The 24,827-nt window shown below is 41.5% G+C and overlaps 1 protein-coding gene across 1 annotated transcript in view; it reads left to right on the top strand.

The window, feature by feature from the left end:
- Nucleotides 1-24,827, top strand: part of dchs1a (dachsous cadherin-related 1a) — a gene marked incomplete at its 5' end in the record, with an annotated part of 103,752 nt that overhangs the window by 66,330 nt on the left and 12,595 nt on the right. The window contains 9 exons of the mRNA XM_079391994.1: nt 7,186-7,374; nt 8,032-8,263; nt 8,682-8,918; nt 9,307-10,347; nt 11,497-11,678; nt 12,155-12,251; nt 12,707-12,864; nt 15,192-16,041; nt 23,696-23,935. Coding sequence (XP_079248120.1) covers nt 7,186-7,374; nt 8,032-8,263; nt 8,682-8,918; nt 9,307-10,347; nt 11,497-11,678; nt 12,155-12,251; nt 12,707-12,864; nt 15,192-16,041; nt 23,696-23,935 — 3,226 coding nt within the window. The remainder of the gene's footprint in view (nt 1-7,185; nt 7,375-8,031; nt 8,264-8,681; nt 8,919-9,306; nt 10,348-11,496; nt 11,679-12,154; nt 12,252-12,706; nt 12,865-15,191; nt 16,042-23,695; nt 23,936-24,827) is intronic.

The following is a 24,827-nucleotide window of genomic DNA, read 5'->3' as shown; positions in this document are numbered from 1 at the left end:
GCTACCCCTCCCCGTCACCGTCAAGGCCAAAGATGAAAAGCTCGAAGCTGTGTTATTTTAGAAACCAACACCTTTCAAAAGTCTTCCAACCCCAATATTTACATCCAAAACTCCGGCCTTTACACCATGCCTGACATAAATTGCAGTCGACTACCAGAATACGAGTCTGCATCTGATAAAAACGCAAAACATGACCGTGTCAGCTGCTTCTTTTGACTTTTTGACTCTTTCTGGACATTTCCTGATGATAGTGTCCTGGCGGGCGGCTCGTACCGGGATGGAGCCTAGCTTCCTTGCATGAAGAAATAATTAGAGTGCTCAGTGATCTTGACATGTATATGATGTTTTACAGGCATCCCATTATACTGCAGATCCTTTTTAATAGACATCTGGAGAGTGCCGCGTACTTCACAGATCTGGAGGAGTGCTCCGATGATGTCATGCCGATCCATTACTCAAAGGAAGGAAATATGTGCAAGTGATGTGTGCTAATACAAAAGCGCCATATTGCGCCCATTGACAGCTTGTTCTGAGGTGTAACGTTGCAGTAGATGCAGGTCACGGTGACCTTTGGGGTTACTGCTAGCCAACTTGAAAGCACGTCATAAAAAAATTCACTATGGAGAGAATGCATCTGGTATGTTTCATAACACGTGTCTGTGTTATGTTATTTGCTGTTTTTGTCCAAATGGATGTCCATTTGTGATTTTTGAGCAGTGCTTGGCAGTGAGTGAATGCAGTGAATCTGTTATGTTTTATCAAGCTGTAAGCTGTTTTGACAGCGGGGTAGCTTATTGGAAGATGTGATTGTCAGAAAAAACAGTGATAAACAGCAGTATTTAAAGGGATAGTTCAGCTAAAAATGAAAACTTTTATCAAATAAACTCTTAGTTACTCACTGCATCTCCATCCGCACTACACAAACCTGAAAACGCATGTCACATGACCGTTCATGCAGGTACAAGCATAGATATATAGGTAGATGCCCTATAATTTAGATGGTGGACGTGTCTACATGCTTGGAGCGGTCGAATGGGGCATCTACCTATACATATCTATGGGTACAACATTGAGCATGATGTTATTGTTTACACAGTCGTTGCATGTGGGTGGCCACGTCATTGTTTTCAAAAGTCTTAGTTTTGGTCCCTTTACACTGAAATCTAACCCTGGAGTTTTAAACTGAAAACGGGGTCTGCAGCGTTTTCAAAAGTCTCAGTTTTTGAGGTTCGAAAACGCCAGAGTAGTATAAACGAATTGAGTAACCGTTGCAAAAGTTATACATTTTAAAACGAAAACGCACAAGTGTAAACGTCGCCTTAGATATACCTAAAAACAATGTTTTCATCAAAAAGAAAAAAAAACTTTGTCACATGACTGAATAATTCAAAATATTTGGTTGCTTTTAAACATGTAAAACATGTTGCTATTAAGTAATAATAGCCTGTCGCTCCCTACTAGAAAAAGAAGTTTGTCATAACATTTTGTTTGGGTGTTCTAAACACCAATAATTTATTATATTTTATAAGAGCCACTGTGGTTTCCCTAGAGGCTACAACTTCCATTTACATTCCAATTTTGCACCAATCTGTGGTAATTTTGGGATGGAAATGTTGCAGCATTTGTGAATTGTTTCTGTGATATTCAGATTTTTCACATAAAATAAATTTGCAACATGGATGAAAAAAGAATGCTCACTGGTAGATTTGTTTTTGTAGTCTCGGTCTTAAACAAGTAAGACGTGCTACATGTCAGATGCTTCGGCTCTGTGTCTGTAATGAGCCGAAGGGATGTGTGCGGCTTTCACTCGGCCGCCGGTCAAGTGGGTCAGAAAGTAGTAGGAGGTATCCCGTTTCCCCCTATTCCTCAGCTGTCTGAAGTCATGCCAAGAAGAAAAAGAAAGAGAGAGATCATTCAATAAACAGCTGTAATAACTCATAGCATGTTCTTCAATATTTATCAGTCCATGTCTTTCTGTCCCCTTTCAGCACTGTCTGTCAGTCACACACATCTCTTTACACTTCCATCCATCTCTATTTTTACTCAATCCCTGCTTTCATATTTGTATCTATCCATCAGTCATTGTTCGTGCATGTCCTCCCGTGGGTTTAGGAATCGTCTATCAGTGTGCTGTTTTTGTCTGTCTGAAGTCATACAATGTGTATGATAGCTTCAATAAAATGCTGTATTGAAATTATTGGGAGCATAGTATGTTTATGGTTTGCTTGGCTTTGTCTGTAAGTATCCTTCTGAGAAAAGAATGTACTGTTTTCTGTTTGATGTCTTATCTTCCCCGCTATGGAATGAAATGAGATATAGCACCAGATTGAAAATATGAAAGCCATATTGTGGCTTAAACTGAGAGATTTTGATATTAACTCTAGATTTCAGACAGTACCCTGTATTTAAACACCACTTTTAAACTAAAGGCCTTGGTTGGTCAGTTTACCCCCAAATTTAAATCTTGTCATCATTTAATAATTTCAGTCTTATATTTAGAGAAATTTATTTATTTTATTACAATAAAGATTGCAAAATGCTGTGCATGAATATTAGCCAGTGACTCAAATTTATTGGTGAATCATTTTCTTTAATTCATTGAAAAGATTCATCCAAACAATCTAATTCGCTAAAATGAATCAGACCTCCCAATAAATAAATGAGACATATTTTTAAAATGTGCATATGGTTATGTATTTGGTTAATGTATAATGTTGTATAACGTGCTTACTTTTGTCAATTTGTTAATCTACTACATAGGCAAGGATTTTATTTGTTTTAAAGTTAAGTTAAGTTTAATCAGTTATATTGTCAGGACTTTTGTCTGTTAGCATTGTTACTTTTTCTGTTTTCATCATACTCTGTATTGGACTCATTATAGTTGTTAACTGCTTTTACAATACTTTTTAAAAATGCTTTTTGGTCCTTTTTTTGTGGTTTGACAGTCTTGGGCCCCCACCACTTCATTGTACTGCCAATAGCTGCTTTGAAATTGAGCTATTTTTATTTTTGAGTGAACTATCTCTTTAACTTTTGTTAGCATTTTATAGTTTCCCAACTAAACCACAGTTCCCATATGTGGAACATGCTGCAAGTTTGTGCAACATTTAAATAAAAACAGCTATTTCTTTTGGTCAAAACTCTTGACATTAGCTGCAAAGAAGGCAAGATGTTTGAAACTGAGCTCATTTACGTGAGATCACGCTGTTTCAGTTGGATCACTCTGTGGGTTGCTTGTTATTTAAGCAAAGTCACCACTGTACTCTCCGCATGTCATGTTTGTATTAGAGACGTCGCTCCAGATGACCCCAGTGCCAAGTAACACCAACTCGCTGTCTTGTACTGCTGTTATTTGGGGATTTTGTCTGTTTGGCTGATGTAATCTTTGGTTTTATGTTTATTGATGTCTTCACTGAGAATATCAGTAGTACAGAACGGGCTTTGCAAAAGCGTATTTGTCTAACACACTCTGATTGGCTTGTTAGCAAGGTCACAAACTGTTCTGTCGACTACAGTGTTTGGTTTGGCTATGAAAGCTTCCTGATCAGATGGTTTGGTCTCGAATGCTGTAAGATGGTTTGTTTGAATATGAACGTGCCACAGAATTAAATGAAGCAGTTCTGCATGCTAAATGAGCTATATGTAGCAAATCTACATATCTTGTACCATTGTTGGATGATAGATCTTGAACTTCATTTGCATGGAAACTGTCCCACAGAACAGTTTCACAGTTCTCTATCAATCACAAGATCGAGCAATATTGCGATCAAATGACCAACTTGCAGTGAGTCAGTGGTTTATCGAAAGACATTTTACAGACATCCAAGTAAAAGTTGTGCATTTTCATTCCAAGGTGGTCAATTAGCAAATCGAAAACCTTCATTATCATATACAGCAGTTCCTCTTGGGAAAGCATCAGTCAGGTCTCTCAGTTATACATTAGTCACTAAATGAGCTGTGTAGCCTTGAGGAAACCCAATGCAGTGAAACCAGATCCATTGCATTAGCAAAAACGAACGAGAACTGGACAAGCTTATTCTTTCTCCCTATTAATCTTATATTCACTTACTTGAATGTTTCTTTTCCTCCCCAAAAAAAGGAGTCAAGAGGAATGGTGGGTGAACCACAAAACTCTACAAGTTTGCATTGGATTCCTTTGGCTTGTTTCTCAGCAACAGTTCGCCCAGCCAAAGTCTCGCTTGGCTCACTCAGGGCAGTTCGCATCTTTCGCTCGCACAAGGAGAGAGAGACGAGGTAACTGTTAGAGCTCCAGAATGTGTCCAACGTCCTCACTCTTGCCTCACTTTCACACCCTGAAAAGAAATTATGTATGACATTTAAACCACACTTAACTTAAAGACCAAACCTCTGTTTGTTTGAGTATCCCAAGACAGTAACATTGGCTCAATCAATGGTTTTGGTTTGGGGCTGGGACTATCTGTTTGTTCAACCAATGGAAGACAGAGAAAATGTGTTTGAATGTTTGGAATTCACTTCAGTGGTGCAGAAATTACACATTTGAGCTTTTTTAAACAACTGTGATGTAGTGTTTATAACTTTTGAGGCAAGTTAAGAAATGTATTGGGTGAAATTCAGTTTTGGATGTCATCTAGCTCTTGTGTGCTGTTGGCGTGTCTGAGTCTACGTGTCTTCATGAGTTACGGTGAGGAAAAGCACAGAGGATTTAGCAGAGATTTCGAGAAAGCAGCGCAAGCACACTTTGACCCACTTATGATTCAGTAAAGATTGAGATTCCACTAAACTTCTTATGAACTGTTATTGTACTGGCAAAGGCAACCCAGTTCTTAAACAGTACATCCCCAAATCCCTCAGCTCCTGTGTGTGTGTGAGAGGACATGTATATGCCTATTTTTGTGTTTGCATGCACTTTAGGTGCCCCCACAGGACCCAAAAAGACAATCATTCAATCAGCCATCATGATTACTGGCATCTCACCACATATTCAAACACACTAAAAAATTATGAGCTTTGGTTTCTCCCCATTTTTGAGAAGCCACTTAATTTAAATCCTTTTTGTTGGTGAGATGGAAAAAGAAACTCGATCCCGCTTCTGGTTTCAGTCTTCTACCTTTGAAGCTTTTACGTGCTTAATACCAATTGTTTCCCATCGACTTATTGCATATACCATACATATAGTCAAGCTGACAGATGTTTTAAAGATGGCTTGTTGAGTACAGTAATAAATACATGATTTCTTATTGTGACCAACATGCTTCCTTTTCTGTTCAAACAGTGCTGTGACTGAGATGAAATATTTATCTTACAGTGCTGCTTTGGAGCTCTGTAGTTGGACTACGTTGAGACCCACAAGTCCCCAGACGTTTCCCAGCTTTCTCTGCCCAAGCCAGGTTTTTATGGAAAATGGCTTTGTCTATGAAGCAGATCCTTGGTCAAACCACCCCTTCCACGGTTTGTTACCTCAAGGCTTTCACTGTTCAGGCCTCAGGCGTCCAACTTCTGTCAAGCTAGCATGAGGGGAATAAAGATAGGTAGTGTGGCGTTTATGAATGCCCCCCCGCTCGGTTGTAAAATATCAGGGTTTGCTTCAGGGGCTTGGATGGTTAAAAGGTGGAACATCTCTCAGCTGTGGCCTGAGACTTCTTGTCCTCATGATGATTATTTTTCCTAGACTTGCTCCACGGCCTCTGCCAGAACCCGATCTCAGACTCAGATACCCTCATCTCAATGTCATTAGGATCTGTTTGCACAGTTTCAGCCATCATTTCACTCCAGAAGGCTCATGGTCGAAGTGTAATGTTGTTTAAGAGTTGGTAAATGTCTGCCAAAGTTGGATTTTTCCTTTTATTTGATGAATAAGAAGCTGAATAGAAAGTAATTTCACTTTCTCCCAGATAGTTATCACCTCTATACAAGTCTCTTTCTGTCTTTCTTTCTCTCTCTCTCTCTCTCTAGTTCCATTTGTTTATCTGTCTGATGTTCTCTCTTGAGCTGTGCGCTGTGGCTGTGAAAGTCTTTATGTCTGCAAGCTGCCAGTAGCTTCCCTCCTTTTGGCTTGATTGATCAAACCCAAGTGTAGCTGAGGAACTCTCCATGTGCTCTCTGAGTTTACCGCAGTATATGTACCTGCCGCAGAGCACCAGAGCAACGTTTGATTGCCAAGGGCTGTGAACCAAGTTAGATAAAGGTATTGCTCAGTGGAGTCGCAGGTTTATTTGTGACAGGAAAGTGCTGAGTGTTGTTGGAATATAAAAATTTTAATTCAAGCTAGAGCTGGAGGGCATGTTGAATATTCACAATATATTTGTACTATCTTTACATTTTTTAATGTATACTTCTATAGACAAAAAAAAAAAAAATTCAACTTTGTATTACAATGCACATATTATTTAGACACGTTTCCTGAAGATCAAATAACTTTGTTTCACAATCTCTCGTTGACTTGTGAAAGTAACAGCATTTTAACCAATGTTTTAATATCTAGTTTGATTTATATACTTAACTATTTAATAAATAGTTTCATTTCAGTTTCAGCAGTGAAGTTTCATTTCTTCTAATCAGTCCAAGCTGTTTTAATGAACTGGTTTTAAATTAACCTTAGTTTCAATCATACATGTCAATTTGTACCTAAATGTTTTAAATGAAAATATATGTTGGAAAATATAGATTTTTTTAATATTTAAAGATATAAATATAATTTATAAAAAATATAAATATAATTTATTATTATTAATATACATATATTGAAAAAAATAATGTAAACATGCCTTGATCATTTTTAAGTAGATTTATTTTATTTTACTTTACTTTTTAAATTTGTAATTTATTTGGCAACAGTTTGTTTAAAAATGATTGTTTATATGAAACCATTGAAAAATATCATGATTTTGAATGATTTCAGGGCAAATGCATATTGCATAGAAGTATTGATATCGGATGTCATAAAAAAGGCTTAAAATATTGAGATTTAATTTTTTCACTCAGCCTACCCACACAAGTCATGTACTACTGGTTGGATATTAATTCTTACATAATTATTCCTATTCAGTATAAAGACAATTACTGTTTAACATAAATAAAGGTCAGGTCCTTTGATTAAATACCATTGAAACTTGGTCCCAAACACTGAAAGTGTCTGGCTTCTCTCCTTAAACTTTTAAGAACATTTGGCTAAACATTAATCTAATGTGTTCTCTTCTGTTCCAGGTTACAGCTACTGATGCGGATGGTGGCTCTTTTGGCTCCATCTCCTACTCTCTGGGCTCTGGTCCAGGCAGTGTGACCCCATCTCAGTTCACCGTTGGCAAGCACAATGGACAGATCTGTACTACCACCAGCCTGGATCGTGACCAGGGACCAGCCAACTACGACTTTACCGTCACAGCTGTGGATGGGGTGAGTGTCCAGTGATTCCCAGCAACCACATCCCTTGCCAATTCAATTTTGACATCAACTGTGACTGGATTATTTTCAGAAGTGCAGCAAATAATGTCTATTTAGGAAGCCAGTGAGGAAAAAATTGCCTGCATAGTAATTCCTCAGTAGCGGTTTAGCTTCCTGTGCCTAAGTAATACTTTAAAGCGCCAGGCGTCAAAGAAATAAAATTTCAGGAGACACATTAAAGCAATCAAGGGCAGCTGGGCCCTAAAGAGCATCAGCTTGTAATATTTAATAAGTTGAGGCTTTTCCTGACATGCCATTTGCTCCATATGGGATGCCAGGAGGGCAAGATGTTTAGCAGCAAGAAACATATCCCACATGTATACTGTGCCCTTGGCAGATTGCAGTTCTCTACAGGGAATATAATCAATTTATTTCCTCCATAGAAGTAGCCTTTGAAATGTTTTAGTGTTTCTTGCTAATTTTAATCCAAATATTTTGTCTAGCATAGTTACTCTAGTCAATTGTAAATATTTCCTGTGTCTTAAGATTTTAAGGCTATGAATTCAGCCTTCATCAGTTGGTTGTTTTATTATTATTATTAGTATGTTCAGATCAGTTCAATCTTTAATGACCATTAAATAACATTTAATCTTGGCTGTGTTTTTCTAGGGTGGACTGAGTTCAGTGGCCTATGTGCGTGTGGACCTTATAGACATTAATGACAATCGACCAGCGTTCTATCCTCTGAACTATGCAGTGAGCCTGAGTACGCAAAGCACCCCAGGAACCTCTGTCCTGAAGGTGACTGCTCACGACCCAGATGCTGGAGAGAACGGCAGAGTGACATATCGTACTGTACCTGGAGGGAGCTCACCTTTCTTCACCCTCAACAAAGATACTGGTGAGACTATTAAAAATATATTTGTTCCCGTGATAGGAAAGCTGAATATTCAGCAACTATTACTCCAGTCTTCAGTGTCACATGATCCTTCAGAAATCATTCTAATATGCTGATTTGGTGCTCAAAAAACATTTCTTATTATTATTGTTGAAATCAGCTGTGTATAAACTTTGAAAGAACAGCATTTGTTCGAAATAGAAATCTTTTGTAACATTATACTGTAAATGTCTTTACTTTATCAATTTAATACTGAATAAAAGTATTATTTTCTTCTTTTTTTAATTCTACTGTTCCCAAACTTGAATGATAGTGTGTGGGTGTGTGTATAGGATGAAGAGATGTTGTTCTTTGTTTCTTGATGTATTCTGATACATTTAAACCTAATGAAAATATTTCTTCTGGGTGTGCATTTTCTCAGGAGTGATTTCACTGTCGCGCGCTCTACATGGAAAGGCAAACTCAGTCATTACTATGGTGGTCTCAGCCCAAGATGGTGGGGGCCTTACTGCTCCAGTAAATGCCAGGGTCAACATCAGCATAGTGGCAGGACTGGTTGCCCCCCCTGTGTTTGAGCAAGCTCAGTACTTCTTTGTGGTCTCTGAGGATGCCCTGCGTGGAACACAAGTTGGCGTTGTGCGGGCCAGCACTAAGAACGGTGGGTGAGCTAATCTCAGAGGTTTTTTATTCCCCCCTTTGGTCACAAATCCCTATTCAACACATTAAAACACATAAACCAGACGTCAGTGTGTACCCACATTTATCAGTCACATTGGACTGTGTTCAAGTGTGCTGAAAGACGTCTTCTGGCTTTTTTCTCCATGGTGCACCACTTGTACAAATATGCATGGAACCACTGTACACACCTCATTTACAATCGACATTAATCATTGATTCTGTTTCACCGCTTAGTTTTTTAACAATTTGCTTTGGATATTTGAAGCACTAAATTCTGGTCTCGTGTGTTGAAAAATAACTCTTCGTCTTTGTTTTCATCCTACACTGTGAAGTAATGGGTCTCTGGCCATTTGCCTCTTTCTACTCAGGTGTCTCAAAGGATATCTCCTACACTATTAGTTCTGGTGACCCCACAGGCTACTTCACTATTGATTCAGAGACTGGGGCTTTGAGAACGAGCTTGCCTCTGGATCACGAGGCCCAATCCAGCTTGAATCTGGAAGTCCAGGCGCACTGCGGTAACCCTCCAGCCTTTGGCCAGACTAGGGTACAGATTACAGTGTCTGACATAAACGACAATGCGCCCGTCTTCTTGCCCTTATCTTCCGAGTCACTGATTCTTCCTGAAGACACCCGGATGGGTACAGTGGTGTATAAGGCCCAAGCAGAAGACCATGATTCTGGACCCAATGGTCTTCTGAGTTTTGACCTGTTCACCGGTGGTGCCCAGAGAACCTTCAGCATTGATCGCAACAGTGGACAAATCCGGCTGATTGGCAGTTTGTCGTACGAGACCATGCCTCGCTATGACCTGCAGGTGATTGCTAAAGATAGCGGAGCACCTCAGTTAAGTTCTACCTTCACGCTGGTCATCCAAGTGCAAGCTGAAAACGGCCAAGGCCCTGTGTTCGATAGTCTCACGTACCGAGTAGAACTGAAGGAAAGCACACCTCTCAACACTCGCTTCCTGCAGGTACGAGCTGTAAACCGAGACGGCGGTATCACCCCTGGGCCGTCTTCTACGTCTTCCGCCCCACTAGCCTACCACCTGCACCCAGACGGTGACGCTGCAGGGTTTGGCATTGTGTCTGACAGCGGCTGGCTGTTTGTGAAAAGTGCCCTGGACAGAGAAGCCAAGGAGATGTACCTGCTCACTGTACTAGCCACATCAGGCAACGGACAGCTGAAGAAGACAGGTAGCGCTACAGTGCGTGTGTCAGTGATGGATGAAAATGACAACACCCCTCGGTTTACCCAAGAGAGAGCGTTTCTGGCAGTGCGTGAGAACCTGCCGGCAGGCACTGGCTTCGGCCGGGTGTCTGCCAGTGATCGGGATGCTGGTCTCAACGGTCGGCTGAGCTACCGCCTGCTCCATCTGGATCGCCACTTCCAGATCAACTCCCACACAGGTGAGCTTCAAATATGGCAGACAGTCTTACAGACCATAATGCCTCAGAATGACAAGATCAGCTTGGCACCTAGACAAGTCTAGTGGTATTATCTTTGTCAGTTAGTTGGTCTTAAGGAAGCACTATATAAGTTGGCTGGTTTCGTGTCATGTTCATTATATGTCTTGTTGCTAAGATATTTAGCACATAAATAGGCTAAGTAACTATAACCAAGGTTTTATAAGTTGTTACAAAAGAGGGCAAGTAATTTGAAGTTTGAGAGTAATTGTATTAATTTTGACATATGTTCAAATTTATAGTAAAAATTCCAAATAGATTTTTAGTGTGCTCATATTTTGAAATTTACTTATTGCTAGCATGCTAACTGATGGATTGTCAACAAATAGATAGGCTAAATAACTATGCTCAAACCAAGTTATTTCAACTGTAATTGTAATTTTCGAAATTTTGTAGGTGGTGAATTTGTGAATTTTGTGTAGCAGCTTTAGTTTCAATTTTAGTGTGCTGATAGTCTGGCAGTAACTGATTGTTAGCATGCTAACTGACAGATATTCAAAATCCAAAAAACTATAACCAAACTTTCAGTCCTCACTAAAAATAGAGAATATTGCTCAAATAAAGGAATTTTAAGTCTGATTTTGAAGGTGGTAAATTTTTGAATTTGAATGTAGAGTAACATCTTCCAAAGAGAGATTTGTCATGCTGATAGTCTAACAGTTGCTTATTGTTAGTACACAAACTGACAGATATTCAACAAATGGGTAAAATAATTACTATAACCTTTAATTTCAGAAAGCTATCACAGTCCTCACAAAAATAGTTATTCTGACTTCTTGGTAGCATGCTCTCTTAGAAGTTTTGACTAGAAAACATGAAAATCTAAATATGCAAACTAGCCAACCTCAGTGAACCCATAGTCCGTTGTCGAATGACTATTTGACTGTTCTGACCCATCCCTAATGTGGAGCTGTTGAACATACTAGCCATCACACACAGCTCCAGACTTCTGGCACCATGCTAACTGTGGGGGTTCCTATTGGTGAAGTCAGGACGTACCATCTGTGCCTTCTGCCACAGATGAAACAGTGCGATAAAATAGTTTGTCTTACTCTCTCTCTCTATTTTTCCATCTGCTCTGTTCTTTTAAAGGTGAGATAAGCACAAAACTTTCCCTCAACCGTGAACTTCAGTCCAGCTACCAGCTCATAGTGGTGGCTCAGGATGGAGGGACCCCTCCACGCAGTGCTACAGGCACTGCTTTCATCACGGTTCTGGATGAGAATGATAATGCGCCCTCCTTCAGCCATGCAGGAAGAGAGCTCTTGCTGCAGGTATGAGATATAATATTAGCTTCATAAATTTCAAAGCTTCCAGAGGAGAAAGACTGTACATTTTAAATGTGTATTGTCAAAGAGTTCACATGGATAATAAACATGGACTAAAAGCAATAAAACTCTGATTTTGGGGTCATTAAGAATATTAGAATAATTTCTGGAGGCTCATGTGACACTGAAGATTGGAGTTATGGCTGATGAAAATTCAGATTTGACATCACAGGATTAAGTCTTTTCAGTTAAATTGTAATTAATATTTCACATTACTGTTTTAATATATTTTTGATCAAATAAATGCAGCCTGGGTGAGCATAAGAAATTCTTTCAAAACCATTAAATGCTTACAAAACTCTTGAATGAAATATTGTGCATTCTAAAATTTCTACAAAGATTTTACAGAGGAAAACTGATACAGATTTCATATACAGAAGTGAGCTGTATTGATAAAAGTGTTAATTGAAATCTCTGTACAGGCGTTAGAAGGTCAGCCATCTGGATTTCTTCTGGGAACCGTTCATGCAAAAGACCCTGATGAAGGAGAAAATGGAACTATTTTCTACTCCATGTCTGGTAAGAAAGATGCATTGAATCAAAACCTGTTTTGATGTCTTGCACTGTGTTGAAACCAGATGCAAATCATATTGTCTGTCTACAATGAAACTAAAAAGATTTAGTTTGTTGTTAGAATAGCACTGATATTGATTCTAAAAACGTATGCTGGTACCAAAAATATATTATACTTGAACCGTGCCATAATATTCTGCTATTCATCAGCTCAAGACAGCATGACGTGAAGTGTAGAAGGTAATGTGTTGATGTGTGAGATCATTAAATATGTTTTGTAACACATTTACTGAATCTGACACGTAACTATTTCATTCTGTAATTTATCTGTAAATCAAATCCAGATGGGATCAACACTGAAGTCATGCACACTTTCTACAGTAGAAAAATAGTCAGTCCAATCATTCTTTATCATGCTGATGCACACAAACCTGACCCGTTCCATTCTGTCTTTGCTGTAGGTCCCAGAGCCGAACGTTTCACACTGAACCCAAACACCGGAGAGCTGCGCTCCTCTTCCCCTTTGAGCCATTCGCAGCGTCCTGAGTATAATTTCATCGTTCTGGCTTCGGACCGAGGTTCACCCCCTCAGAGCTCCACCATAACATTGAAAATTCAGGTCAGATAAAACGGTGACTAGGTTGAGATACATCTAGTGTCTGTTAACCATTCTAAATCATGCAAATTAAATCCACTGGATGACAGATGGATTAAACATCTGAGCAGTAAAACGCCTTCAGCCTTTCTGGACCCTCATTCTTTGGCAGGTTTCCTCACAAATTTCCTAACAATGTATATTGTGCCTTGATTAGTTATGGCTATAAACCTTCAAAAATTGAAGTTAACACAAAGGTCTTTGGTCATATCAGAGATTGGCTTTGTCGCAAGTTAAAGATAACACCTTCCACCACATGGATCTACTCATTACTTTTTCATAATATGCAAAATGATTTATTTAATACTGTTATGTGAAAATATGAACTTGTAAATTATCCTCTACAGGAATGGATCCGTTTACGTCCGCTTTCAGGTTAAACATCATGCAAAGGAAATATGAAATGATCTAGTTGGCCTAATCAAGGCTTACATTCTTGCATTGCAAATTTCCATAGCCAACTCATCTCTTCTAGTCCAAGTCGTGTAACCTTCCCCAAGCAATACCGGGAAAAATACTCTCAGCTGGCTAATTTTAGGTGCTCAAAGATGAATGTCTTAACCTAGACTTTTTTTCTCCATTTTCTTCCGCTGTTGTCTGCCACATTTTAAGCGTGATATTACGGTGTAAAACACTCAAAGTAGGAGTGACCGACTCCCAGCTGCATCGATACAAGTGCCAGCTGTGCTTTCTGCTATTCTGCGTCAAAGTCTCGTAATACAGTTCAGTAGCCCTTTGAAGAACAGAAAACTCCTTGTGAAATACCCCAGTGATCAAATTAATATTTCTTTAACAAGTCAACAGAGTGGAAACAGACAGAACGGACAGCAAGAGTAGTAAATTCCAGTGTGCAAATGCCTGGAAAACACATTTATGTTGTATAACCATTAAATATTGCTATGTATGTGCCAAGACAAATAATACATTTCATAATTGATATCTAATTAGAATAAAAGAGCTCTGGCAAGGCTTTGATTCTTTCAGAAAACAATAGTTTGATTCAAAAGCAGCTGTGTGAAAAAAGTAGATTTTTTGTTGGAACGTGTTTTGACATGTCATTTACCGCTTAATGTGGGATTAATTACCCCTCTGTCCTATTATGTTTCATTAGAAGACTTGGCCTCGAGAATCTCGTTACTGCCAATATACTAATCACACTGGTGTATAATGAAAATTTAGTTATATATTTAAAAAAAAAAAGAGTTTTCATAAGCACCTGTGTTGCAGTGCATACTTTTATTTTTATTTAAACTTATTTGAGTTCTAGTTTGAGGTTTAGTGTCTCGCATGTGCTGTGTTTGTATATGTCTTGCCTCATCTAAATGTTTGTTTCCATCTCTCTCTATGTGTCTGTCTCTCTTTCTGTGCACGCACACACATACACAGTCTCTCATAACTATCAAAACAATGTCTCATCTGCTTAGAGAAACTGCAGGCTTCCATATTAGGAAGCGAGGTTATTTTGCTTTGAAGTGTTTTGGAGTCATCTATGAGGATTCTGTATTTTTATTAAGAATATTTGCACATTTGAATGTTCTAACAGTTTCCTATTATGATTATGTTTACTTTAATCCAGTATTAATTTTCCTGGCATTCACAGGCCCATCAAATTAACTCTGATTAATGCTAGAAGGTTTGTTGTTTGAGCTCGTAAAAGGCCCAAAAAAGTTTTGTTTTTAATTCCTTTTAAAATGTGGGCTGCAGTATGTTTCTGTTTTGTTGGATTTCATAAACAGTTGAGTAGCAGGATGCAGTTTAAAAATGGTTAACAAGTCTGTTCTGATATGTAGTTTAAAATCAGTTAAAAAACAAATCCAATAATAAAATGAAAAAAAAGTAAATGAAGACTGGTATTTTATGGTAATAAAAATAATATAGGACAGTTTTGTTTACTTTCGTACAATAAACATGAACAAAATTATGTAAAGTAAAAGAAAGCGTGTGTGTGTGTGGTTTTCATTTTAATTTCAATTAACAGTAATAAGTCAGTTGAAACCCCATGTAAAATCTAGGTCTTGAAGAAAAAATTCATTTTACAAAAATATAGTACGCAAATCTAAAAAAGGCTTTTGTTGACTTACCAAAACCACATAGGAGCACATGATGCAAAACTTACAAAAAGCTGAATAGGAATTCTTCATTTCTTTTAAATCTGTAAAGCATGAGTTTAATGCAATGACAAATATACAGTATAATCCCAATATTTACATTCTTATTGTCTAACATTTAGCCGTGCTTTGCATTCATCATTTCAGTTTTTAAATCTAATCCACAAATGTCTTTCTTTACAGGTTGTAAGCTCAAATAAAGGATCACCCAACACTAACTCCCAACCAATAACGTTGAATTCTGTGGAGGGAGCTAAACCCGGCTCAATCGTGGGGTCTGTTCGTTCACCTGATTCTCAGACTCTTCCTGAAGTAGGCCAGGTCACGTATACTGTGGTGGGAGGCACCGACTGCGATGGCACCTTTGTGGTAGACCGCCAGACAGGTGATGTTTACTTGGCCCGTGAGCTTGACTTCGAAAAAGCTCCTCGATACACTCTCCAGATTGAGGTTGATGACTTCTCCATGCCTCTCCCTAAAAGTCACTTTGTTACATTGATAATCGACGTCCAGGACAGCAACGATCATGCACCCGAGTTTCCCGAAGACCCCATTATCATAGTCGTCCCTGAGAACACAGATCCTGGATCATCTATCTACACCTTCCAGGCCATTGATAAAGACGGAAGCGGACCCAACAGTGAAGTGCACTACTCCATCCTGCAGCAGTGGCCAAACGTTCCAGATCTCCTGTTCCTGGATCCAACCACAGGAGTTCTTTCTCTGGGAATGACGTTGGATCATGAGAGGACCTCTTCACTACTCTTGGTGGTTCAGGCGACAGATTCGGCCCCTGACGTCAATCAGCGGCGCCGTGGGACGGTCACAGCCCGCATATTTGTCACTGACGTGAATGATAACAACCCTGTGTTCATCTCACCGTCTGTGGTGAGTGTGATGGAGGACCAGCCTGTGGGCTTTGTCGTGGTCTATGTCATGGCTGTAGATGCAGACCAGGGAGAGAACGGACGTGTGACGTATCGTATCCAGAGCGGCAACACTGGAGGAAAGTTCAGCCTTAACCCAGATACAGGTAAACCAATCAACAGCTCCATCTGAATGAAATACATGGTGTTCACTATATATTTATACTCTAAACTGAAATATAATTTGATAATTAAAAATTAAATTTTTTAATGGAAGCCCCGATAAAGCTATTTGACAAAATATACACTACCAATGAAATGTTTGTGGTCAGTAAGATTTTTTTAGATTTTTGATAGAAGTTTCTTATGCTCACCAAGGCTGCATTTATTTGATCTAAAATAGAGTAAAAAGTAGTAGTTTTTTGAATTTTTTGTAATTGTTTTTTGTTTAAAAATATTTAAAAATGTAATTTATTCCTGTGATGGCGAAGCTGAATTTTCAGCAGCAATCAATGTTGAAAACATTTGTGCTGCTTAATATTTTTGTGTAAACAGTGATTTTTTTTTTTCAGGAACAAAGGTATACAAAGGTAAAAAGAACAGCATTTATTTGAAATTTCAATTCTCTGTAACCAGGGATTTAAATGAACTTCTTTCAAAAATTAATTCAAATTCATTTCTTTCAAAAAAACTAAATCTTCTTGACCCCCCAATTTTTGAAAGGTGGTGTATATTTACATTTATTCCACAAGACAAAACAATGGTTTTTAAACACGTTGTTTTTAAACACAGTGATTTTTCTCTCTTATTTGATAAAATTATGCTACACATCATACAGATTGTGTGAGGAGGTTATGTAAAATTGAGAAGGGTAAGCACAACTGCAGTGCAAGCGTATTTTTCCGTCTTGTTTGTTTATCTTTTGAAACGTCTTGAATTTTGAGTGATTTTAAAATACTATGGCCAATTACTCAAAACACCAGTAATATCAGGACATGCAACAGTAGTAGCAAACTTCTTATGATTAAACTGATGTGTGAACAGGACATTAAGGGATTAATTCAGTTTCTATCATTTCTTCACCCTCATGTCATTCCATATCCTTGTGACTTCCTTTTTTTTCTGTGGACGATTGCATTGCATGCAAAATGCACCATCATTTTGATTCTGCATTTCTGCTTGACTCGCATCTTTCCTCTCCTCCCAAATCGCAATCCTCTAAATGCCCTTTAGTTCTCTTAATCCTAAAAAACGCCAGCTCAACATCTCATCCATTCCCAGAAATTCTGCCCTTTGCTTTGAGTTCGGAACAGTTTCTCTCATCTGTGTGTGTGTTTTTGCATTAGTACATCATGACATAAAGCAGCAGTGTAAGACAGTACACACCACTCAGCTGGTAGCTATTTACAGCATGTTCTACCTCTAACAGATTGTGTTTCTCTGTTCCGGCGTGCATTATTGTGGACCTTGATATGCTTCTGGACCCCACACTTAACCAGAATTTATTAGAATATGGAGCTAGATATTACCAAATTGTTCTAATCCTACAGGTTTTGTATGACAGGGCTAAGAAAATTATAATTTTTAGGTGGTCTGTCTCTTTAAAATAACATTTGTCTGCTGTATAAATGACAAACCGATCTCGCAAACTCTCACTTGCTTGGGAAGCTCATTATGAATGCCTTCAACTATTAATATGAGAATAGAAAAGCAAAACATCTTCTTTCTTCCTCTTGGTTTCCCCTTACGTTATCGGAGCTTGACTGGTGAGGAGTCAAATTGTCTGAAAATATTCAAGCTTGTAATTCTAACCAGATTAAGACCTCAGAGGCATGTTAGCTCAGCGTTATGGAGATAGAAGAGAGGGAAAAATAAGTCGAAACAGAACGAAAACACCCTCTAGTGTCTCAGTTCCCATCATGCCTTTACAGCCTGCTTTGAATCATTGCGTCTGGTTCTTTAAAAGCATGAAATTGTCACGGAACTGAGGCGGAAGCAAAGATGCAGGTGAAGTTATATTTAATAGTCAGATTTACACAGCACAATACAGACAACAGTCTCTCGGATGATGTCGTGGCGCAGGGACCAGATGAACAGCGTGCAGGTGGAGAGTGTCGGTGATGAATCCAGTGCAGGTGAAGAGTGTCGGGGATGAATCCAGTGCAGGTGATGATCCGGGTGGGACGAACACTTCTGACACACTCGAACACGAACAGGAAGACAAAGGTACACGAAGAACACTGACTGGGGCACATCCAACACATCCAGGAACATTCAAACGATCTGACAAGGGAGAGAAGATTTAGTGAGGCTTTATAGCTGAGTGAATTGGCAGCAGCTGGTGTGGGAATTGAGATCAGCTGGCGCGCTGATCACGGAGCGAGGGACACGCCCACTCGCACACAATACACAGACACAGACAATGATACACGAGACATGAAGGAGGCAGTAGATTAATATACCGTGACAGTACCCTCCCTCCTAGGAACGCCTCCTGGCGTCCCCAGACTCCCTTACCTGTCGATTGTAATCATCGATAAGGGAGTGATCCAGAATGTCTCTAGCAGGCACCCAACTTCTCTCCTCCGGACCGTAACCTTCCCAGTCCACCAAGTACTGGAATCCGCGTCCCCTCCGCCTAGAGTCCAGAATACGATCGACCGAATAAGCAGGTTCCCCTTCTACGAGTCGCGGCGGTGGGGGAACCGGGGCTGGCGGATTAATGCGGGAATAAAAAACGGGTTTAATTTTGGACACGTGGAAGACGGGATGAATTCTCCTGTACACTGGAGGAAGATTGAGGCGAACTGCCACCGGACTAATGATTTTAGTGACAGCAAACGGGCCAATGAATTTGGGAGCAAGCTTATTAGAAACGGAGCGGAGAGGAATGTTCTTGGTAGAAAGCCACACTTTGGAACCGACGACGTATACGGGAGGTCTAGACCGGTGGCGATCGGCCTTGGCCTTGGTGCGCGCTCCCACTTGGAGTAGAGTCTCGCGGGCTCTAGTCCAAGTGCGATGACACCTCTGGACAAAGGCGTGAGCGGAGGGGACCGCGACCTCGGATTCCAGACTAGGAAAAATTGGTGGCTGGTAACCTATACTACCTTCAAACGGAGATAGGCCCGTAGATGACACTGGCAACGAATTGTGGGCGTACTCCACCATTGACAGTTGTTGGCTCCATGAGGAAGGATTCTTGGAGACCAGACATCGCAACGTTCTCTCCAAATCCTGGTTGGCTCTCTCGGTTTGACCATTGCTCTGGGGATGAAACCCTGAGGACAGACTAACAGTAGCACCCAGCAATTTACAAAACTCTCGCCAAAATTTGGACACAAATTGGGGACCTCTGTCGGAAACCACGTCCGTCGGGAGGCCATGTAACCGAAAGACGTGGTCAACGACTGTTACCGCTGTCTCCTTGGCTGAGGGTAATTTGGGCAAGGGAATAAAGTGGGCCGCCTTCGAGAATCGGTCCACCACGGTCAAAACTACCGTGTTACCCTGAGAGGGTGGGAGGGCGGTGACAAAATCTAGAGCGATATGGGACCAGGGTCTCGAAGGGACCGGCAGCGGTTGAAGGAGCCCATCTGGGGGTCTATTGGAAGTCTTACCAGTGGCACAAACTGAGCAAGCCAAAACAAAACTGTGAACATCGCGAGCCATAAGTGGCCACCAAAATCGTTGCTTGACTAAAGATGTAGTGCGACTGACTCCTGGATGACAAGCCACACTGGAACAATGACCCCACTGAATAACGTCGGACCGTAATCCCTCTGGCACAAATAACCGGTTCGGTGGGCAACCGACCGGAGGCGTTACCCCTTGCAAGGCCGTCTTGACCTTCGATTCGACCTCCCATGTGAGTGCGGAGATGATAAGGGTCTCCGGAAAAATACACTCGGGAGTAGACGGGCGATCGGAACGGTCAAAAATGCGTGATAAAGAATCGGGCTTGATGTTCTTGGAGCCCGGGCGGTACGAGAGAGTGAAGTCAAAACGTCCGAAAAAAAGTGCCCACCGAGCCTGCCTAGAGTTCAATCTTTTGGCAGTTCTAATGTATTCTAAATTCTTGTGATCGGTCCATACGATGAAAGGTACCCCCGACCCTTCCAACCAGTGGCGCCATTCTTCCAATGCTAGCTTGACTGCCAACAACTCTCTGTTACCAATGTCATAATTACTCTCGGCAGGGGACAAACGGTGGGACAAAAACGCGCATGGATGCATTCTGTCGTCTGCCGGAGAGCGCTGGGATAGAACTGCACCTACCCCCACCTCTGACGCATCGACCTCCACCACGAACTGACGTGATGGGTCAGGGGTAATTAAGATGGGGGCTGAAACAAAGCGGTCCTTCAGTTTGGCAAACGCAGCCTCAGCTGCGCTTGACCACCTGAACGTAGTTCTGGGGGAGGTCAAGGCGGTCAGAGGAGAGGCTAGTTGGCTGAAATTGCGAATAAACCGCCGGTAAAAATTGGCGAACCCCAGAAACCTCTGCAGGGCCTTGCGGGAGTCTGGGCTTGGCCAATTCACCACAGCCTTAACCTTGTCAGGGTCCATGCGCACTCCCTCAGACGACACAATGTACCCTAGGAAAGGAACCGACTGTGCATGAAAAGCGCATTTCTCCGCCTTGACAAAAAGCCCATTCTCTAACAGCCTCTGAAGCACTCGTCGAACGTGCTGCACGTGCTCCTGGAGAGAAGAAGAAAAAATCAATATGTCATCCAGGTAAACATATATGAATTGATCGACCATATCTCGCAGCACGTCGTTGACGAGTGCCTGGAAGACTGCCGGGGAGTTGGACAGCCCGAAGGGCATGACCAAGTATTCAAAGTGCCCCCTGGGGGTGTTAAAAGCAGTCTTCCATTCGTCCCCCCTCCTGATGCGGACCAAATGATAAGCGTTACGTAAGTCCAATTTAGTGAAGATCGACGCTCCCTGCAACCTCTCGAAAGCTGAAGACATCAGCGGCAAAGGATAGGTATTCTTTACCGTGATGCTGTTCAACCCTCGGTAGTCAATGCAAGGTCGCAGTGATCCGTCCTTCTTCCCCACAAAAAAGAACCCCGCCCCCGCGGGAGAAGAGGAGGGCCGGATGAACCCCGCTGCTAGAGAATCAGAAATATATTTCTCCATAACCTCTCTCTCTGGAACAGAAAGTGAATATAATTTGCCCTTAGGCGGAGACGTACCTGGCAATAACTCTATGGCACAGTCATAGGGACGATGTGGAGGGAGAGAAGCAGCACGGGACTTACTGAACACCTCCTTCAGGTCTAGATACTCCGTGGGCACGTTAGACAAATCCCCTGCCTCCTCCTGCAAAGTGGAAACAGAAACAGACGGACAAGCAGACACAAGACAAGACTCATGACATTTAGTGCTCCATTCCGATACAGATTTCTGCTGCCAATCTATCCTGGGGTTGTGCTTGGTAAGCCAGGGGTGTCCTAAAACAATGGGTGCCAGGGGGGAGTCCAGAATGTAGAATGAAATGATTTCAGTGTGATTGCCAGATACAATGAGTGTGATGGGTCCTGTGGTGAAGGAAATGGTAGGCAAGGTTTGGCCATTGAGGGCGTGGACTGAGATGGTATGAGTGAGGGGTAGGAGGGGAACCTGAATCCGTAGAGCAAACTTGTGGTCCATAAAATTACCTTCTGCCCCAGAGTCCAATAGTGCTTGACCGTCGTGAGTGTGTGCTGTCCACCTTAGTCTTACCGGGAGGAGTGTAGATGTAAATGAGGTCTTTTCAGCGGAAATCCCACCCGACAGTAGCCTCAGATTCACTGCCGGGCTTGGCCTTTTACTGGGCAGTTGTATGCGAAATGTCCCGCCGTACCACAGTAAAGGCAAAGGCCCTGGGACCTCCGCCTCTCCTTCTCCTCCCGAGACAGCCGAGCTCGCCCGACCTGCATGGGCTCGGGATCGTAGACGGGGCTGACCGCGTCCCTGTCACTGGCTCTGAGTGTCGGCGTTTCCTCCGGAAATCGAGTAGGAACCCTCCACCGTTCAACTCGCGAGAGTCGGGAGTCCACCCGAAGAGCCAGTTCGATCAGCCCATTCAGGGTGGTGGGTAAATCCAGCATGTAGATCTCCCTCTGGACGCGGTCAGCCAGCCCATGCAGGAACATATCCCACTGCGCCTCCTCGTTCCACTGACACTCTGCCGCCAAGGTCCGGAACTCGATGGAGTAGTCCGCTACCGCTCTCTCCCCTTGTCTCAGATCCGCGAGGATCCGGGCCGCCTCCTTTCCCGCGGCCGCGCGGTCAAAGACTCTTTTCATCTCGGCGGAGAGTGTCTGAAACGAGGTACAGCATGGATCCTGGTTCTCCCACACCGCCGTTCCCCATAGTGCTGCTCTCCCAGTCAGAAGGGTGAGCACGAACGCCACCCTGCTCTGTTCGTTGGCGAAGGTCCTAGGCTGCAGAGCAAAATGCATTGAACAACGCGTGAGAAATGCTCTGCAATAGTTCGGCTCACCACTATACCTTTCCGGAGCTGGTAGGCGGGGCTCTGGCTGGGAGACGCTCTCTGGTGGTATGAGGGGAGCTGGCGGTGTGGGTGGCGCAGCAGAGATTTGCAGATGTTCCATTTTCTGGGTGAGCTCGGACACCTGCGCCATAAGAGCATGAATCGCCAGCCCGGACTCCTTCATGCTCTTCTCCTGGGCATCCATCCGAGAGACGCTGGCTCTGAGGAAGTCCTCCAGAGACGAGGATGATCCGCCTGCTGCTTCCATTCTCTGGTCAGATCGTTCTGTCACGGAACTGAGGCGGAAGCAAAGATGCAGGTGAAGTTATATTTAATAGTCAGATTTACACAGCACAATACAGACAACAGTCTCTCGGATGATGTCGTGGCGCAGGGACCAGATGAACAGCGTGCAGGTGGAGAGTGTCGGTGATGAATCCAGTGCAGGTGAAGAGTGTCGGGGATGAATCCAGTGCAGGTGATGATCCGGGTGGGACGAACACTTCTGACACACTCGAACACGAACAGGAAGACAAAGGTACACGAAGAACACTGACTGGGGCACATCCAACACATCCAGGAACATTCAAACGATCTGACAAGGGAGAGAAGATTTAGTGAGGCTTTATAGCTGAGTGAATTGGCAGCAGCTGGTGTGGGAATTGAGATCAGCTGGCGCGCTGATCACGGAGCGAGGGACACGCCCACTCGCACACAATACACAGACACAGACAATGATACACGAGACATGAAGGAGGCAGTAGATTAATATACCGTGACAGAAATTGAGATTGATCAATAGGAATGCCGCTCGCTTGTGGTAGGCTAACGACAGGGGCGCTGGCACCCCCAAATTTGAGCAGGGCACGGCAGGCCGGGCCGTTGCGTGTCTAGAGTGCTTGTTTATGCGCTCTTTCTGTTTGCTGTGGAAAAAACTCATAAACTGCGGCCAGATAGTTGAGTTGTTACAGTGGCTCAGTTAGTGTTCAGGTAGGGAGGGCTTTGCATGGGAAAAAAGTCATTTTTGAATACGTCGCATGACATCCACTCATTTATAACACAACAGTAAGGCGTCAACTCTTCGTGCTGTGATGTTGCTTATGCAAGATCAAAGTGTGCTACAAGATGGAAATCATTCGCCGTGCGAGCGTGTGAATGAGGCTTTGCTTAAGTGTGAGTGGCTTTGCTTTAAACAATTTACATCATGGCTTCATTATTGTGTAATTGTTTAAATGCAGTTCAGCAGGCGATCGCTCAAAAGAAATACCAGACACTATGCTTATTACATTCATCATGTGGTAGCCTAACACTTTTGCTTATTTCCCCTGTAGGGTCTTTGTCTATTCTTAGACCAATTGACCGTGAAGAGCAAGACCTATATAACCTGACTATAGTGGCAGAAGACCATGGTTTACAACAGCACAGCAGCTCCCAGTTACTGTCAATCCAGGTGATTGACGTAAACGATGAGGCGCCATACTTTGAGGAAAGTGAATATGAAGCTTTTATTGCAGAGAACCAGCCTCCAGGAACTACTGTGCTTGTGGTTTCAGCTTCTGATTTGGACCAAGGTAAAATGCACTCCTATATACGTCTAACATATAAACATGGCAGTTATGTTGCATAAGGACCACTAGTGGTGTATTTTAAATATTTATGAAGCATATTTAATTAGTTTTAAATTATATTAAGTAATATTTTAGTCATTTTAATTAATATAATTAATTACATTTTAATTAAAAATTATTTATTATATTTATTTAATTCCATTTTAATCAAATTATAAATATTAACATTTAATTTAGAAAATAATTGTTAATTAATGAAAATAAAAATAAAAATCAGTGGGGTTGACTAAAGGGTTGTTGATCCACTGTTTATAAACATAATTTCAGTGTAATTTTAGTGTTATTTATTAGTATTTTTAGCAGTGCTGTCAAACGATTAATCACTATTAATTGCATCCAAAATAAAAGTTTTTGTTTACATAATATCTGTACTGTGTTTATTTATTATGTATATATAAATACACACACATAAGGGCTTTTGACACTTGAAATAGTTAACCCTGGGTCATCCTAAACCCCGGATAAATGGAATCCTGGGTTATCTGTAATCACGTTTCACACTGCTCATACTATACCTGTGGTTAACTGTTAATCCTGGGTATTCATTAACAGTCGTTTCACACTGTACATACCTAAACCCCGGGTTAATGTTCTTATTTGCATATTTGCGGTGTCACCTTCACTGACTGAACGAACAGCAGGCAACCTGTTTACACGGCTTTTTCTGCATCTTTCCAGTTATTAAAAAAAAGTCGCTGCGTAGGTCTTTAGACACTTTAAGCCTCATGAGACGCACAAAGGCAAGAAAACAAAGACTAAAATACAAAAGAAAGAAAACACGGAGCAAAGTATGTTAATATTTCTTTGAATTTCTTTTAAGTGAATAATAAGTTCA

Source organism: Barbus barbus, assembly GCF_936440315.1.
Source record: "Barbus barbus genome assembly, chromosome: 34".
NCBI classification, from domain to species: Eukaryota; Metazoa; Chordata; class Actinopteri; order Cypriniformes; family Cyprinidae; genus Barbus; species Barbus barbus.
This window is presented reverse-complemented; position numbering and strand designations above follow the sequence as displayed.